Source organism: Myodes glareolus, chromosome 17 (assembly GCF_982192425.1).
Source record: "Myodes glareolus chromosome 17, mMyoGla1.1, whole genome shotgun sequence".
Lineage (NCBI taxonomy): Eukaryota > Metazoa > Chordata > Mammalia > Rodentia > Cricetidae > Myodes > Myodes glareolus.
Genome location: NC_142042.1, coordinates 62,169,700 through 62,188,037, shown reverse-complemented (window position 1 = coordinate 62,188,037; position 18,338 = coordinate 62,169,700). Strand labels below are relative to the sequence as shown.

Here is an 18,338-nt window from a genome sequence, read left to right as displayed (position 1 = left end):
CCCCTGCAGAGGCAGGCGGATCTTTTTGACTTCAAGACCAACCTGGTCTACAAAGCAAGTTCCAGGACTGTTATACAGAGAAAACAAAAAGAGAATGGGCTTGAGATGTGGCTTAGTGTTTAAGAGCACTGGCCGCTTCCTGAGGAACTCTAGCAGGGCCAGGCAAGCACTCCGACCACTGAGCGCCATCCATCCCAAACAGTGCTCCCACAGTCAGTATTAGAAAGAGAAAACGAAAAGCTGAATGTGGGAACGAGTAAATTCTGAGATCTGTAGTACTTCATTGAGAAGAGAGAAAACTCAAACCCAGACTTAGGCTTTAACATCTTTATTAAATAAATGAACAAGTGGCAGCACAGATCAGCAGCGATAACTTTGGAAGGAATAGGAACAGGGGTAGGGTCTGAATATAACTGCTTATTTCACGGTCTTCCAGTGGCTGAAGAACTATGCCCAGGAACCATTGGCTCCTATCACATGCTGCAACTACAGAAAGGCAAAGCTAAGAACCAAAACACTCCGCCTGTTCCATGACTGAATCACAATTTTATATAAATTATGCTAATACTATGGTTTCTCTTTAGATCATATAAATCTTTTGCCTTTTATGGATTATACTACACCAAGGTTTCCCCATGAAGACTGAAATCTGAGTCTCAAAGTTCCCAACCCACAGTGTGAGGTGGATTCCATGCTTTTCCTCACTCCTGTTCTCCAGGATGCATTATTTCCTCTCGTACCCATGACCACCCATGTTTCTGCACGACACCTGTTTTGTAGGAAGCCTCTCAGAGCTTCCAGGTCCTCACTCCTTGAAATATTTGCTTACTGGCCTTGTGCAGGAAATCAGGGAGGATCAAGGAATCTCTGAAGCCGATTACAATGTAGCATAAAAAAAAAAATTGGTCTCCCATTTTGCACAATAATTTCTCTCTGGTGCTCCAATATGGATGGTTTTCTGGGACTAGTTAATATCCTTGGGGTTGGGGTGGAAATCCCGTGACTGAACCCTTGACTTTGTGCCTAGAAGGCTTTTGAGAGAAATGGAGTAGGCAGATAGATAGATAAATAAATAAATAAATACGAAATAAATACATAAATACATACAAACATACAATTCAATTGGCAGATTCATCAGCACCACCAGCACAAAAGAGGGAAGAGAACAGTATTAGATGGGAAAGGCTTAGAAAGGACAGGGCTTAAAAGGGAAGGCAGTGGGGGGAAAGGGGTGGGAGAGAGAAGCTTTGGCCTTAGAGCAAGTCCAAGTCGATAGAGTGGATGCTGGCAATGGGAGCTCTCCAGAAGTTGAAGGTGCTGTACTCAAGGAGGGGATCACCTTCTGGGTTCTTCTGCTCTGCTCCGCTTGCTTGGCCGCCAATTTTGCCACCGTTGCTGTCTGTGCTCTTGTAGGTAGATGTATCTGACAGGCCCAGGCCTTCCAGCTCCGACAGATCCAGTTCTGGGATGGGCATTCTCCAGAAAAGAAAGGAGTTGTACTGGCTACTCACAGGGTCCCTCATAATTCCCTGGGGAAGAGCAAACCACTTGTTAGTCTTCATGCCAGAGCAAGCTCCTTGCCCCGAGAAGCTGATCTTTTTTGTTTCCTTGGTAAATAAGCCAAGGATTTTAAGACAAATACCAGGACTTTCTATCACGATTTTGCACCAGCTTCTAACTTCTCCCCATCTTTGGTGGACTGCCCACTGCAGCAGGCTCGCCTTGGCTCTAATTTTTCCCACAGTAATGAACCTCGGGTCTTATACACAGCAGGCAGGAGCTGTATCTCTATCCCGTCAGGTCTGATTTCTGAGGCTTTACAAGTCTGGCCCTACTCTTTTTGTGTGTGGTATTGAGGGTTTAACACACGCTGGGGTGTCTAGGCAAATGTTCTAACCCTGAATTATACCCTAAGCCTTCTTTTTACCTTTATTTTTAGATAGGCTCTTACTGACTTGCCCAGTCCAACCTTGAACTTGAAATCTTTCTGCCTCAGCCTCCCGAGTTACAGGCCTGCTCAATTAAGAATTAATTAACTGTGCTGAGAATCAAAGCCAGGACTTTACATGTACTGGTCAAGGATCCTACACATTCCCAGAACCAAACACTTGGCTTCTTCACGTCTGTTTTTTGTTTTTTGTTTTTTATTTATTTATTTATTATGTATACAATATTCTGTCTGTGTGTATGTCTGCAGGCCAGAAGAGGGCACCAAACCTCATTACAGATGGTTGTGAGCCACCATGTGGTTGCCGGGAATTGAACTCAGGACCTTTGGAAGAGCAGGCAATGCTCTTAACCACTGAGCCATCTCTCCAGCCCCCTTCACGTCTGTTTAATACTCTATGGTGTTCTGTAAAGGTCTTCCATGACATATTTGCATTTCCTCTTGCCTTTGACGCGGTTTACAAACTCACCTCCTCCTGGACATCTCCCCCAAAACAGCTGAGCTCCACCTACCTAGCCACCCCAGAGCCTTCCCCAGCACTCTGCAGAATTTTACCTGACTCCATCCTGTTCTGGTTACAGATCACGATGGACTGGATATATTTTATGTGTTTGTCTCCTTATAAGACCAAAAGTTCCTCTATGGCTAAAAACACACCTGCTAGGCTGGGCCTTTAATCCCAGAACTTGGGAGGCAAAAGCAGGCGATCTCTGAGTTCCAGGATAGCCTGGTCTACAGAGTGAGTTCCAGGTCAGCCAGAGCTACATAGAGAAGAAACCCTGCTTCAAAAGCAAAAAAACCAAACAAACAAACACGCGCGCGCACGCACACACACACACACACACACACACACACACACACACACACACACAAACAAAAAAAACCAACCCCAAAACAAAAACCAAAATCATCTACTTTTGGGTAAAGGAGGAGCTAGACCTTGCATGTAAATATTAATTTGCCCTTATTAGCACAGTGGACACTTGGCTACTCTCACTTATTTGTCCCCAGAGTAACAAATCCTCACTTTGTCTCTCTGGCCCCTCTCTCCTCAGGACAAACCCAGACGCTAGAACAGCTTTTTTCCGCTATGCTACAATCTTTTCCCGCTGACTCACATGTTAGAGAAAAGCTGACAACCGAGAGCAACCAGGCTGGAAGCACCAGGTAAGGAAGCAAAGCTTACATGGGAAAGAATGGTGCCTTGACAGACAGGGTCTCACTGTGCAGGCCAGGGTGGCCTTGAACTCACCAAGAGCTGCCGGCCTCTGCTCCCAGAGATCAGAGATTAAAGGTATATGCCACTATGCCCAACTCCTCTTTCCATGTTTTTGGGGGGTTTTTGTTTGTTTTTCAAGGGCTTCTCTGGCTGTCTTTGTAGACCAGACTGTCTTTGTAGACCAGGCTGGCCTTGAACTCACCTGCCTCTGCCTCGGGAGTATGGGGGATTAACTGCTGGATTAATGGCTTACGCCACCATGTTAACAATCAGTTATGGTACCTTTGCTTCTTCTCATCCAGCCCACACCTCTCTGACACTATGACTAGCAGAGCTCTCTGGAGCCTTCATGGATTATTTAGTAGCCAGGGAAAGGGCAAGAAGCTTTAGTTTAAAAGTTCCCAAAGGAGCAAAAAGAACATTCCACTGCCACCAAAAATAGAAGTTTCAAAAAGTCTTTCTGGAACACACTCTCAGCTCTCACCAGCCTGTGACTCCTAAAAAGTGCCCTTAAGTAGGTTCCAAAGCATCCCTATATGATGTGAAATGTCTCTGCCAAACTAGGAAAACTGACCTAGAACACAAACTGCAGGAAATGCAGGGTTGGGGGAGAGTAAATGGTCAGCGGGTGGCCCAGAAGTGGGTTTTTCAATCTTGCTCCAAACTCCTCTAGTTCAGGCTGACTTCAAACACAAAGCCTTCATGCGGAGGCGCCCTAGTGCTGGAGTTACAGGAACGTATCACACCAGGCCAGAACTTTTGGGCTGCCTTTTTTTTTTTTAAGACAGGGGCTTCCTCTGTAGCCGGGATGTTTCGTAGTATGTAGTCGGCCATCTTCCTTCCTCAGCCTCAGAGTGCTGGGATTGCAGCGGTGTACCTTTCCCTGTGATCTTGTGCGAGGACAGACACGGGTGTCCACGGGCGTCACACCGTGAGTGTGTGGGCGGCAGTGAGAGGAGGACCATCCTGCTCCTGCAACATGAGACAGGCTCTCGCCGAACCTGGAGCTCGGTGGGCAGCCAGCAAGTCCAGCCGTCCATCTGTCTCCACCCTCCCGTGCTTCTGGGGCTACAGAGGTAGGCGGTCACACCCAGCTTTTTATTTGGCTTCTGGGGATCTGAACTCAGGTTCTTTTTATGATTTCTTTTTTCTTTTCTTGTTTTTGTTTGTTTGTTTTGTTTTTTCAAGACAGGGTTTGGTTTTTTTTTCTCTGTGTAACAGCTCTGGGTGCCCTAGAACTTGCTTTGCAAACCAGGCTGGGCTCGAACTCGGATTCACCTCCTCTGCCTCCCCAGAGGAGTGCTGGGATTAAAGGCATTTGTAACCACCTTCGGGCCATCCCATGACCTTTTCATAACATTAAAAAAAATACTACCCGTTCTATTTATAATCCCAGCAATCAAGAGGCTCAGGCAGGAGTTTGGGGAGTATGTGTTTGGGCCCAGGCTGGGCACGACTCTGGCTCAAGCAAAACAAAACAAGCAATATAATAATAATAAATATTTTTTTTTTCCAGGTAAGGTCTCATAGCTCAGAATAGCTTCAAAATGTAATTCCTGATCTTCCTGCCTCCATTCCCCCAAATGATGGGGTTACAGGCATGGTCCAAGATACATGGCTCAAAAAAGCAAATTCTGGGTTCATTCATCCATCCTTCCCCTTTCATCCTCCCTTCCCTTTCCTCTCTCTACTCTCTCCCTCCCCTTTTCTCCTCTCCCCTCCCCCCTCTCTCATCAAGCTCCAAAATAAGGCCCTGGGAGCCGACCATTACTCAGCAGAGAAGTAGCTTAACAAGAGCCGATGCCGGACTGAAGCAGGGCCAAGGAGTTAGCAGAAAGGTGAGGTCATTGCCCCATGAATTCAGCTCTGACCATCTCCATGGGAACGTGCAGAGAGTTAGCAAGCATGACTGCACCTATAACACCTTTGAGCTAGCCAAGCCCCACTGAGGTCTGGACTACAGACACTAAAGAGCATGCCTTAGGAGTCAGGCAGTTACCGACTCTGCTTATCGGGGAAGTTTATGACATCACCAGGTGTTGCCTTGTTGACTGACTTAAAAAAACACCTTCCCTTAAAAGTCTCCTACAGAGTGACCTTCTTATAACACAGGGCATATAATAAACTGTTTTCCAGAGACAGTGACACAGGTAAGCCCATGAACTAAAGTAGCAGAGCTGACCGTGAACTTCTGACACCCAGATTACAGAATTAAAACAAACAAACAAACAACAATTACTAGGGAAAAAATTGTTTTGTTCTTTTAAGCAAGGGTCTAGCTATGTAATCCAGGCTATGTAGAATCTTATTATATAGCCTGGACTAACCTGAAACTCAAGATCCTCTCTAGTCTCAGATTCTGGGTGCTGAGATCACATACATCACCATCACACCTAGCTTAAAATGAGAAATAAATACATTTTTTAAGCTGTGTTATTTGAGACACGGTCTCACTATATTGCCCTGGCTGTCCTAGAGCGCATTTTGTAGGCCATGCCAATCTTGAACTTACAAAGACCTGCTTGCCTCTGCCTCCTGAGTGCTTGGATACAAAAGGTGTGTGTCATCGCACTCAACTAAAACCGTGAAAACCAGACGACACCTTAGATTGTTCAGGAGCTGGCTTGGGTGTCCAGCTGATGTGCACCCCAAGTCTCATACTTCTAGTATAATCCGAGAGCTCTTGCTGTCCTTCCAGAGGACCTGGGTTCCCAGCACCCACGTGGCAGCTGATAACGCCAGTTCCAAGGGATCTGGCACTGTCGTCTCAAGCAGCAGGCATGTTCTTGGCATTCATAAAAATTAAATCTTTTTTTTTTATTTATTTACTTATTATGTATACAATATTCTGTCTGTGTGTATGCCTGCAGGCCAGAAGAGGGCGCCAGACCTCATTACAGATGGTTGTGAGCCACCATGTGGTTGCTGGGAATTGAACTCAGGACCTTTGGAAGAGCAGGCAGTGCTCTTAACCTCTGAGCCATCTCTCCAGCCCAATCTTTTTTTTTTAACTTGAAAAAAGTTTAAAAATCTCTGTGTGTGCCAGGTAGTGGCGGCGCACACCTTCAATCCAGCACTCAGGAGGCAGAGGCAGGTGGATTTCTGTGAGTTCGATGCCAGCCTGGTCTACAGAGCAAGTTCCAGGATAGGCTACACAGAGAAACCCTGTCCCGGAAAAATAGATAGACAGACAGACAGACGGACAGATAATAAAAGTCTGTGTGTGTTGTGTATGTGGGTGATGGGAGCTAGGAGTTCACACCCCATGCCTATGTAGAGGTAAGAGGCTTTGCCTTCTGCTTCTCAGACCTTGTAAACCAGGCGTGCTGGGCTGGGAGCTTCTGGAGCTTTTCCTCCTCTGCCTCCACCCTGCTGTAACCTGTAACAGCTGTAACAGCTGCACTCCCATGTCCAGCTTTACATGGGTTCTGGGGATTCCAGCTCAGGTCCTCACACTTGGGTGGGTAAAGATGGCTTTATCCACTGAGCCATCTCCATCCTAGTCCTGGCCTGGTACAACCCTCAGTCCTGCCTCAGCCTCCTAGAAGCCTGGAATGTAAACATGTACCACCATGCTCCATTAAGAATTTTCACCGGGTGGTCATGGCCCACACCTTTAATCCCAGTTCTCTAGAGGCAGAGGCAGGCACCTGTGAATTCCAAGCTAACCAGAGTTACACAGTGAGAGCCTATCTGAAAAAAAAAAAAAGACATCTGTTTGTGGTTTTATTTTGATTTCTTTTTTTAAAATCTATTTATTTATTATGTATACAGTATTCTGTCTGCACATATGTCTGCAGGCCAGAAGAGGCCACCAGATCTCATTACAGATGGTTGTGAGCCATCATGTGGTTGCTGGGAACTGATCTCAGGACCTTTGAAAGGGCAGGCAGTGCTCTTGACCACCAAGCCATCCCTCCAGTCCCTATTTTTATTTCTTAAACAAGGTCTTAACGTGTAGCCCAAGTGCTGGCTTCTAACTTGGAATCCCTGCTTCTGCCCCTGAGTCCTGGATTACAGGTGTATGTGCCACCACTCCCAGCTAAGAACTTAGTTCTCGGTGCTGGGCAGATGGCTCAGCAGTTAAGAGCACGGGCTGCTCTTTCAGAAATCCCGAGTTAATTTCCCACAAACCACATGGTGGCTTACAACCATGTATAGTGGGGACCCTGATGTCCTCTTTGGGCATAAAAGCACACATGCAGGTAGAGCACTCATACATAAGAATTTAGTTCTCAAAATAATGCTTTTCTTAGTATATTCTGCTGACCTCCTTCTGTGGTTCTAATCTGACTAGAAGGAGAGCTGGGTATGGTAAGGAATTACTACAACACCAGCATCTAGTAGGTGGAGGCAGGAGGATCAGGAGTTGTATGGAAGCCAGGAAACTGTCTTGAAAAATAGAGACTAAGCTGGCGCTCAAGTCAGTGTTGACAATCTGACTCCTTTCCTTTCGACTGTGACACGTACAACAGTTGCCTAAACAACTGATCAGAGACTGCACAGAACTGTCTTCCAACTGAAACAGCTAGATTCAGGCGTGGAGGCACACTGCTGCAATCCCAGCACTCAGCAGGCTGAAGGACTGTGAGTTCAAGCCTAGCCTGGGCTGCATAGTGGGTCCAGAGACCCATCCCTCAAACCAGAACAAAAAGAACATGAACAAAACACAAATCCAGTTCGAAATAAAACAATTTAAAGGAAATTATGTAGAAATATTTAAAGGAAATATTAAAAAGCTGAAAATCTCCAGCCCAGAAACATGCACAGAGAGACCCAAATTCATTCCAGAAAACAGACACACAGGTATATGTAAAATAAGAAGACAGGCTGCTTTCAAGCTGGCTTCCCCTTCCCTTCCTTAACCGCTCTTCACCCATCATTTACCTGTCTGTCTGAAGGCTCTGGATGGTGACTGACGGCGTGGTACACGCTCAGTAAATGTACCATCCATTTTGAAATACCTCGATATTGTAGGTAAAGTAACTTCCAAATTTCATTGTCAATTCTTCGAGATACCATGATTAAAGACACACTTTCTTTAAGCCACATGGACACACCCAAATACCCTTTGTCTAGACTGCCGCCCCCCAGGAGCATCCAAGGCCTGCTCCACAGAGGAGCATCCAAGGCCTGCTCCACAGAGCCTTGCTGTGTCATGCTGCCACCATGCAGCCTGAGGAGGGGTGGTGGAGGATGGAGCTGGAAGCTTTCGGTGTGTCTCACGTTGCTCTGGGATTTTCCTACTAGCCACAACCTTCCCCACTAACTAGGAGAGGCTGCAAAGCTAAACCTGTTCTCATCAGTAGTTCCTGTGGGCTGCACTGATTCCAACATGCCATCAGGCAATGACACAGCTGCCCCCACCTGGCCTACCTCAAGCCTCTGTGGAGTGAAAATCTGAGACGGGGAAGAGATTGGATAGTATCCCGTGTTAAAAAAGAAAACAGAAAAGGAAAAGGAGTATTCCCCAAAACTCCCTACCACAGACACAGAACAGTGAGGAGGGTGGAAACGCAAGTAGAGGTTGCAGGAATTACAGTAGGAATAAAGATTCACCAAATAACTGGTAGCAAAATTATAGCTTGAAAAGGAAGATACAGATAACTAGACACTAGACAGAAACCATTAGATGCACAAGGCAAAAATTATCGGAAAATGGATACACGAAATGAAGAGCTAAATGCCGAGAAATAATTACAGGTAAAGTGTTGGAAATTAATGCTTAGGTCCACGATAAGGCATAGATGGAGATCTTAACAGCTAAAAATCTGGTAACAGCTACCCATTGTTCAGAGCGCCCCCTTCTTTCCTCTGAAACGGTCCCCCACCTAGTCTCACATGGGGGTCTTTCAAGCTTGAGAAGCCGCCCCTCAGCTAGGTTACCTGTTATCAATGAATGACTGGCGTGTTCCGAAGATGGAGGGAATGCCTCTGGGGCTCGGGGGTCTGCTCTGGACTGCAGAGGAGGCTGCAGAAGGAAGCTGTTGGTGATGAGACGGCTTTGTCTGCTCACGCCTTCTGCCTTGTCTGTGACAGAGTCAGCCGCTGGGTCTCCCCTGCAATGCAGCCCCTCCTAGCAAGGGCGGAAGCACTCCCCGCCCCCTCTCTCTGCCTGACTCGGCTAATTCGAATGATAGGTTCCGGAACACGCCACCTAGGCTAGAGCCTCCCCATCGGCTCGCACGGCACCCACATCTCTCCAGCTCCCTCGTGCTGACGGGGTGCAATGGCTGAGCAGTTAATTTGTCCTCTAACTTAGATGCATGGGTTAAAAAGTCTTCCCGCTAGACCACAAAACACCCCTCTTTTTCACTCTAAGGACTGAAGGGGACTTTGGGAGACCCGGAAAGGGCCCCGGCGCGAGGCCGCCTCTGCACCTGCAGCAGGTGGACAGACCTAGCACACACACTTGGGGTGCCAGGGGTGTCCAGGAACACGGTGCTTCCCGCTGTCCCCGCGGGCCACGCCGTGCGCCCCGGCAGGCCTGGGCGGAGCGCTGCGCTCGGCTCGCAGCCCGCGGGTTTCGTAATCGCGTCGCCGGCGTTTCCGCCCTCGGCCGGCCCCACCTCTGCCGGCCCGCCCTCGACTCCCCGCCGTGCGGAGCGGCAGCCCGGGATCCCGGAGTGGCGGAGCCCCCGCCCGCAGCGGCCGCCGCCTGGACGCCGGGGAGCCGCAGGTGAGAGCGCCGGGCGGGTCGGGCTGCGCGCGGGCGGCGGGGAGGAGGTCGCGGTCACAGTCCACGCGCAGGCGGCGCCAGCCGGGGAGAGGCAGGGACGCGGCGATTGCAGCGTGGGGCCGGGTGGGAGGTGCGAAGCGACAGGGGCTCCTCGCCGGCCCACTAACCTCAGAGGTCTGCTGTCCCAGACAAAACGAAGTGGTGCTGGGGCCCCGGAAGGTCTAAGCCAGACTGAGGCAGCCACGGAGAACAGTGACAGAGCCACAACGATCCACTGAGGTTCCCATCCTAGTTCGGAGTGGGTGGGGGAGAGAGCTGGAGTCTGATGGAAAATATTGGGGGAGGGGAACAAATTAGGGTCTCCTGTTTCCTCCTAAGTCCCCAGAAGCCCTTTCCTGGGGTTCGGGCAGGGTTGGTGCTAGGACAAATGTCTGTCACTTGACTGGAAATGGGGCCCGTTCCTCTCTCCAGGGCCCCTCAGGAGCCCGCTGTGTCTGGAGGGTCTCCACGCAGGGACCAGCTGCATCCCTGGGCTTACAGCCAAATTTGCCCACACCATTCTCAAGTCTCTTTCTCTCCAGCTGCTTCTTGTGAAGGCTTGTCAGACAGCGGGTTGGAGGCCTTGAGGCTGGAGGCAGCGGGACCGGGAAAACCGGTTTGGGGCTACCACAGGACCGGGGAACTACCTGTGTACATCCTTCCTCTCCGGCTCCTTACCCCCACCCCTCCCCTGCTTGCCCCTCTCCAGCTCTGCCGTCCTGAAAGCCCACCGTGATCACGCCGGTGATTTGGAGATTGTCACTCCAGGTTCTGGATTTCGTGTGGAAATGAGAGGGGCCCCACTGTCAGGATGTGGCTCTATGCTGTCTAACCCTAGATCCCTTCTCTTTTCCCATCTCCTCCCCTTTTTTCTATGGGGATGAAGGAGTGGGCAGTGGCTCCAGCATCGCTGCTGCCTAGACTCACCAGCTGAGGCCTGGTTTGTCCCCATCCCAATCGTTGGCTGCTTTAAAACTGAGTGACAGCCAATGCCTAGTACTTCCTTTTCTGGCTTTGTTCCTCTTCCCCCCACCCAACACTACCACATTGACCCTGGCCTGTCTTCACACTCTGACACCGCCTCCAAGCTTCAGAGACCCTAATGTCCTAGAGAGTGGAATTTCCTGGTCACTTCTCATCATCATTGGTTGTTTCTTGCCAAGTCCCACACACACTTTCCCTCCACCCATCTTGGTCAGGTCCCTGGAAGAGAAACAGAAAGGTCCTTGTTTCCTCAGGGCCCCCTTTCCTCTCCCTCCTCCCCTCCCTCCTCCCAGCACTGGCCACCTCTGTCCACTGCGCTCTGAGCAGGGTGGGGAATACTGGGTAGAGGCCAGGCTCAGTATGGACTGTCTGGTCGTGTTGGGGGTTTCCTCTGATTCTTTATTGTTTTCTCCATTTCCCCAAACCCCTACCACCTGCCACCATCATGACAAGCCTTGTGACCGCGTTCCCACTGGTCAGCCTCCCCTCCCTGGGCAGCTGTGTTCTGACCAGTCCTGGTTACTCCTGCCTTCCAGGGGCGGGAAGGGAAGTGAAAGAGAAGCCGACCCTTGGGTTCTTTCCTACCCTAGGAGCTGTGTTTCCCTGCTTGAGTGATCTCATCTCAGGGCTGCTAGAAAACAACGCTCAAAAAACAAACAAAAGTCAAGTTTTTTGGTCTGTCTAGGCTACTGGAGCAGCCGGCTTCCAGCCCCAAGCCTAGAGGCTCATTCCTATTCATGCTCATGTTTAATATTCATGGGCTGCCCTATTGGACTCCTGAGCTTGACTCTGCTATACAGAGGAAGCGCAGACAGGCTGTCACCCCAGGTTGGCCGCAGTGAGGAGGGGAGAACGTTCCTCCTGGGACACGAGCTGCTGGAAAGTTCCTGTGTCTGGCTCACTGGTGGGGCTTGGAAGTGGGGAGAAGGAAGAGAGCAGGTCAGAGCGGGAGGGGAGGGAGAGGGAGGTCAAGCCTTACAGGGTGTAAGACACCGAACAGCACAGGATGGAACACGTGGAAAAGGGTGGGGAGGCTCGGAACCGAACGCCTCTCCGCACATTACCTGTGCAAGACAGGGAGCTGGGGCCACGGGTAGGTGCACACAAGTCTGCAGAGCTCTCGGGAAAGGCAAGGTCAGATAATAACTCTAACTGGACTCTGGGAGGCCGTTGGACTTCAGCTGGGGGAAGTGCGTGTGGAGGAACAAAGGCAGTGGACTGAGGAGGAGAAATTCCCCGCTCCAGAACACACTGCCAGTCTCCTGGGAACTGACTAGGTGGTCCTTAAAGCAAATGGAGGTGTTGGGGTAAGGTACGAGAAAAGGGAGGGACAGGGCGGAGGCCTTGTTTGTGAGAGCAGAAACCACTGTTTCCTCTTCGGAGTCTCTTACAGTGCCCTCCCCTCCTGCCCTCGCCCGCGGCGAAGGGAACTGAAGTCAGTAGCACCCCTTAACTCTGTCCTTTTCTGTCACCGTCTCATCCAAAGTTCTCTTAGCCCCCTTCTTCCTTGGTCCCAGTTGTCCTCGCTCCTGACCGGGTTAGTCTTTTGCACTATCCGTTGTGAGGAGCAACTGTGAACATCCTGTGTTTGCGGGGGACAGTGCAGGGGGACAGTAGTAGCCTCCACGAGAGAAGATGGAAGTGTATCAGGTCTCTCGGGAAAGGGACTGGGGAGGGATGCTTCTCACTAACACTTCTTTTTCTTTCTGCTAAAATTCAGGATTTCAAATCTAAAGAAGACAGAACCTTGTGCCTGCCTGCCCAAGCCTCTTACTGGTGCTTTTAGTGGCCCCGGGTCTGAGACTCCGACCTTCACTGCACCATCGAGGGTCTCTAGGGTTCCCACAGCCCTAGAACCATCCAGCTGTGTGAATCCAGGGTGCTGTTCCGCCTGAGTGTGAGAACTGGCTGGTTAGCAACAAAACAAGTGCCCTCTGGGGCCTCTGGCAGAGGCCCGAAGCTGGAACCATCAGGGAATATGAGTGAATTTTGGCACAAACTGGGCTGTTGCGTGGTAGAGAAACCCCAGCCGGTAAGTCTCCTGTCCCCACCCTGCCACATACAAAAATTCGTTACCGTGTGCCGGGAAGTGAACACACCATCTCTGGTCTGCCTTCTGAAAAACACTTGTCTCACCTACCTCCTAAGTGTCTGTGGCAGGGTCTGGTCCCGTGCAATAAAGGAGACTGTGACAGAAGAGTTGAACAGCCCTGTCACCTGCCCCTGTTCTGAGGTGGCAGGGGTTGTAGGTAGAACTTGAGACCTGTCAGTGTCCCATCATCATCCTAGGTGCCTTTGCTTTGTCCCTTTCTTTGCGTGCTCACCCAGCAGGCCACCACTCTGGTGACATTGTCTCGGGTTTGTTGTTCCGGCTCTGTCTTTCCTACCCTGGTGTTTGCCCATGACACTGCCAAGTCAACCTTAACTCCTGGTGGTTTTCCAAGCCTCCTTCCCCTTCCTCCACGGGGGAGAGGCTGCCTGTGTGACTCCCTGTCTTCTCCAAGCAGAAGAAGAGGAGAAGACGAATTGACCGCACCATGATCGGGGAACCAATGAATTTTGTCCACTTGACCCACATCGGCTCAGGAGAGATGGGGGCTGGAGACGGGCTTGCCATGGTAACAAGGGAAGGGCGGGTGTTCATGTGGGGGTGTAGCCAAGCGAGGGACGTAACAGAATATACTTAATGGGGAAACAAGAATCTTAGTTTGTAGACCTGGTCCCCAGTGGTGTGGATTTCTGATCTCTAGGGCTAGCTCCCTTCTTTACAGTTAGCATTGGGTCTTCATTGGAGTATAAATGTTTGTAATAGTTGAAGGCCTTTTTCTCAGACCATGGTTCCCCTTATTAAGAACCTAATCAGAGCTGGGACGTAGCTCAGGTGGTGAAGTGCTCGCCTAGCGTGCAGGAAGCCCTGGGCTTGATCTTCAGCCCTGTCGAAGCTGGGTGTGGTGACTCATACCTCTAACCCCAGCACTCAGGAACTAGAGACCAGAGGCTCAAGGTCATCCTGCACAGAGAGTTTGAGGCCTGCCCGGCCTAGAGACCCTATCCCAAAATAGAAAAAGACAAAAGAAAAGAAAACCTGTTCAGTCAGTGTCAGAGCTTGGGCCCTGTAAGGGTCTGTTCTAAATAATGTCTCTGAACAGGTCTGGACAGAGTTTTTAATACTGGTTACAAAACTCACAGGAAAATATTGGAGTGGTGTGTGTGTGTGTGTGTGTCTCATTAGTAAATGACTCCTCCACCTTGTTTTCCTGTGGGAGACTTGTCTGAGAAGAACGGTGGTCAGGCTTAAACTCCTCAGACAGATGCTGTTGTCAGAAAAGAGACGAGGTCAGGCTCCTGGGGGCACACGGGAAACTGTTGCTTGTCACGGAGTGCGGAGAGTTAGGTGACTGTGCCCTGTGCTCTCCAACAGACCGGTGCGGTTCAGGAGCAGATGAGATCCAAGGGAAACCGGGACAGACCGTGGAGCAATTCTAGGGCCTTGTAGCTCCCACGGGCCTGGTAAGTGACCCGGTGCTCATGCCAGCACACCCTGCGGCCTGCCTCAGGCCGTGATCTTTTGATGCAAGAATGAGAAAGTGAAAACGCAAGAACACAGGATCAGAAAACGTAGGATCTCTGCGGGAAGGTGTGGGGTGGGGAGACTATGGTGGCACACACCCAGTGTCCCGCCCGTCCTGCCCGGCAAACCCAAGGTCAAGTTCAAGCTTCTCTGACAGTCTAGTGAAGTCAAGGTCAGTGAAGGCTACATGGGACCCAGTCTCAAGAAACCAAGAAAAACATTGAGACGAGCCTTATAGAAAGCTTAAAATGTCCACTACACGTGGCTGTAACCCAGCACTGGGAGGCAGAGGCGGGCAAGTCTCTGCAAACGTGAGATTAGGGCTACATAGTGAGGCTGTCTCCCTTCTACTCCCCCACAAAGATGGGCACCTGTGTAGCGCCTTCTCCCTTTCTCCCTCTCGTCCAGTAGGGTTTTTATAGGGAGCTAAAGCGACTCAAATTCACTTTGTAGCCCAGGCTGACCTTTAATTCAGGATCCTCCTTCTGGAAACGTCTTAGAGCCACTAGTACTATTGTGTTTGGCTCCAGATCTTCCTTTAAAAAAAAAAAAAACAAAACAGTTTGGCCAGACATTGGTTCATGCCTGTTGTGGGTGTTTTACTCTTGGCTTTTTGAGGGGCCCACCACCCAGCTCCCAAATAAACCACATGGAAGCTTATTATTATTTATGAATGCCTGGCCTTTGTGTGGACTGTTTGTTTCTTGCCAGCTTTTCTGAAATTCTCCTGACGTCCTTTACCTCTGGGCTTTTATCTCTAGTTCTGCCTACCTTTCTCCTCTATGACTTGCTGTGTAGCTGGTGGCTGCCCCGATGTCCTCCTCTCCTTGTTCTCTAGCTCTTCCTTATTCATTCTATATCTATCCTCTCTGCCTGCTAGCCCCGCCCATCCCTGCTCCTGTCTCGCTATTGGCTGTCCATCTCTTTATTAGACCATCAGGGGTTTTGGACAGGCACAGTAACACAGCTTCACAGAGTTAAACAAATGCAGCGTAAGCAAAAGCCACACACCTGAGAATAATATTCCCCAGCACATGCCTATAATCCTAGCACTTTGGAAGTTGAGGCAGGAGGATTACTGTGTGTTTGAGAGCAGCCTGGGCTATCGTGTGAAATCAAGAGTTGATTTATTTTTTTTTTTAATTCAGGCTCTGCAGTCTTGGCGTTCCCATTCCGTGTCCAGCCCAGAAGAAATGCTGCCCACACCAGATCCCTTCCACAACCAGACCCAAGGGCCCCACCTCCCCCCCTCTTCCTAACAAGTGCCTCCCACGGCATGGGGGCTGGACTCCCTCTCCTCCCTCTGGCCTCTGCCCTCCTGGAGATGGGCTCAAGGCAGCAGGACTGACCACTTGACTACTGGTGGGCCAGAGGAGCTCAGCTGCCCTGGGCACCCTAGATCTGAGCTGGGGGTTCTCTGGGAACCTGGAATGAGTTCCCTGCTCCGGAATGAAGGTCGGGTGCCACCTGTTTAAACTTCTTGCCTTTACTTTTTAAATGAGGCAGGTAGGTGAGGGGACCACAGCTGCCTCCTTGCCCTCTTTCCTTCTGGAATGAGCAATGCAGAGTCCAAGGGGCGGGGTTACCACTGCCCAGTACACCGCTGGATTTCAGATGAAAACTCACAGCCCTCCATGTCTCTGCTGGCACCAGGGTCTTGCTCCAGTTAGGCCTCTAATTCCGTGCTTCTGTAGTATTAATAGCTTCCCAGAAATATTCTCTTTTTTTAATTAAAATTTTAATTTAAGATGAGTTCTTTTAATTACCCCATCCTGCTATCTCAGGCCTCGCCCCATCCCTTCGAGGGATTTTACTGTTTCTCACTGAATTAGAGGTGAGGAATGGATCTTAATTTGACCACATTCCATTTAAGACTGGGAGTCCTGGCCTAACCTCTGTCAGCTCCCTGCTGGCCAGGTGAAAGGAAGAGGAGGGCCGTGTCTAAAAGCCAGGACCTCAGGGCGGACTTCCTGTTGGGAATGCAGCACAGGTCTTGAGATCCTTTATGGAGGCCTAGCTTTTCAACCCATACAGCTGAAAACAGTGTGGGCTGCATTTCCAGCCCACCCTAGTGTGGCAACCAAAACGCCCCCAGAAATTGCCAAGTGTCTCCTAGGGACAGAATTACCCACAGTTGAGAGTCAAGTGATTTCCACATGCCCCACCCTCCACCAGTCTGGTTGTTCACCCTGAGCCATGGGCGAGCTGGTGCCCTCGAAGAGCGGGCTCCGCAGAGATGTGCGCCTTTCTTTCAAACGCATTGCTTGTGCTTGCGTGGGCTCAGGTTTCTGTGACAGACACGTCCAATGTGCCTCTGTGGTTGGTCTCTGCAAGAGGGCCTCCCACGGTGCGGAGCCGTGAACAGGGTGAGCTGGGATGAGAGACGAGGGATCAGAGCTGCAGAGAACTGGTCCTGTGTCCACGTGCTGAGCTCCTCTGCGCTCTGGTCCTCGAACCCAGCATAAGACTCAGGGACTTTGGTTTGGAAGTGTCACGTGTGCGGCTTGGCAAGAGGCTGGAGCTCCTGCTCTAAGTGGGAGCGCCGCAGGGGCAGAGTCTTTAGGCCCTTTGTTTTCTCAGGTCTCTTTGTTCTGGCCCTTTCTTTGCGGTCTGATTAGAAAGGCAGAACAAGACAGGTGAGCGCCTGCCCCGTCCTAGAGAGGCGGGCTGGGGTCTCATTAGCTCTGTAATAGGAAGCTGTTGTGTGGTGATGGGTCAGGGCTGTGGGAACTGGTCCACTCCTGCTGACCCCGTCCAGTTCTACCCCTCGCCTAGTGACTGAGGTTTTCTTTTATCCAAAGCTCAGTGTGCTCCCTGGAGACTTCCAGGCTCTAGCGTTGGTCGTGAATGTCCATTCCCGGTTTGCTTCCTTGCCATTCCAGTCAGGCCTGCCTCCCTGGAGGGAGCTTGCCTGCTAGTTAGAGGCTACACGACCACTTGCAGGCATGGTGAACCTGCAGCGTGCTCCAAGGAAGGCCCTGAACGTCAAGTCCCAGTGTCCCCAGAGGTTGGACACTGGGGGTGAACCCCGAGCTCCAGTTTTGTTAACTTATTGGGGCACAGTCTTCTCTTTCTTTGATGCTCTCCTGCCTCAAGCTACCTTCTCTAATGTGTATGCTGCCACCACTTACCAGGGTGATTGGAATGGGTTGACCATCATAATTTATATTCAAAACTTGATGGACTTTTAAGATACATTTTTTCCAATAAAAGAATTAAGCAAAAACAATTGCAGAGTAATCACTACAAATGTTTGTTAGATCAAAAGGTGGGCATGGGAGAAAAAAAAGATAGCTGAGCCTAGTGGTACACGCCTTTAATCCCAGCACTCGGGAGGCAGAGGCAGGAGGATCTCTGTGAGTTCCAGGACAGCCGGGGCTGTTACACAGAGAAACCCTGTCTAGAATGGGACTTGGCACCAGCATGGCGTTTCCTGACGAGGACTGAATCGGTAGGGAAGGAAGGAAAGCCGCCACAGTCTCGGGTGGATTCCGGCTATTCCCTTTCCTTGGTGTTTCAGAACTACTTATTTTGGCCAGGTGTGATGGCACACACCTTTAACCAGCATTCAAGAGGCTGGCAGATCTCTGAGTTTGAGGCCATTCTGATCTGCACAGCAAGTTCCAGGCTAGCTAGGGCTACAGAGTAAGACCCTGTCTCAAAGAACTGATGTATTTGTTTCAGACCGCACTGGGAATGGGGAAGATGAGCAGTGTGAGCAGTTCTGTTTTGGAAGACAGAATAGAGAAACCAGCTAGAGGCTGCTGGCTCTAACGTCCCCACGTAAGTGCTTTTGGGAGGACACAAGACCAGCTGGGCAGCGGTGGCCCACACCTTTAATCCCAGCACTTGGGAGGCACAGGCAGGTCAATCTTGAATTTGAGGCTAGCCTGGTCTA

General features: G+C 50.3%; 2 protein-coding genes across 6 annotated transcripts; one reads left to right on the top strand and one right to left on the bottom strand.

Annotated features, from left to right (window-relative positions):
• Positions 1 to 312: 312 nt before the first annotated feature.
• On the bottom strand, positions 313 to 10,153 carry Mllt11 (MLLT11 transcription factor 7 cofactor). Of its 2 annotated transcripts, none has more exons than XM_085678046.2 (2): positions 10,014 to 10,153; positions 313 to 1,529 (listed from the first exon to the last, which is right to left on the bottom strand). In XM_085678046.2, the coding sequence occupies exon 2, from the start codon at positions 1,521 to 1,523 to the stop codon at positions 1,254 to 1,256; it is 270 nt and encodes an 89-aa protein (XP_085534172.2). In that variant the 5' UTR covers positions 1,524 to 1,529; positions 10,014 to 10,153; the 3' UTR covers positions 313 to 1,253. The 2 variants fall into 2 exon arrangements, with proteins under 2 accessions (XP_085534172.2, XP_048283922.2); XM_048427965.3 differs by lacking the exon at positions 10,014 to 10,153 and adding an exon at positions 9,054 to 9,559.
• Positions 9,711 to 17,669, top strand: Cdc42se1 (CDC42 small effector 1). Of its 4 annotated transcripts, none has more exons than XM_085678050.2 (5): positions 9,711 to 9,846; positions 12,590 to 12,901; positions 13,377 to 13,487; positions 14,291 to 14,379; positions 15,589 to 17,669. In XM_085678050.2, exons 2-4 carry the CDS (start codon positions 12,848 to 12,850, stop codon positions 14,363 to 14,365), a joined length of 240 nt encoding a protein of 79 aa, XP_085534176.2. In that variant the 5' UTR covers positions 9,711 to 9,846; positions 12,590 to 12,847; the 3' UTR covers positions 14,366 to 14,379; positions 15,589 to 17,669. The 4 variants fall into 4 exon arrangements, with proteins under 4 accessions (XP_085534176.2, XP_085534173.2, XP_085534174.2 ...); XM_085678047.2 differs by having other exon boundaries at positions 13,374 to 13,487; XM_085678048.2 differs by lacking the exon at positions 9,711 to 9,846 and adding an exon at positions 9,989 to 10,125 and having other exon boundaries at positions 13,374 to 13,487.
• Positions 17,670 to 18,338: the final 669 nt, after the last annotated feature.

What these genes read in the sequence shown, in the direction of transcription:
- Mllt11 (XM_085678046.2), bottom strand. Translation starts at nt 1,523, where the DNA reads ATGAGGGACCCTGTGAGTAGCCAGTACAACTCCTTTCTTTTCTGGAGA.
- Cdc42se1 (XM_085678047.2), top strand. Translation starts at nt 12,848, where the DNA reads ATGAGTGAATTTTGGCACAAACTGGGCTGTTGCGTGGTAGAGAAACCC. An exon ending in TGGTAGAGAAACCCCAGCCG is followed by an intron (nt 12,902 to 13,373) that starts GTAAGTCTCCTG and finishes GTCTTCTCCAAG; the next exon opens with CAGAAGAAGAGGAGAAGACG. An exon ending in CTGGAGACGGGCTTGCCATG is followed by an intron (nt 13,488 to 14,290) that starts GTAACAAGGGAA and finishes GCTCTCCAACAG; the next exon opens with ACCGGTGCGGTTCAGGAGCA.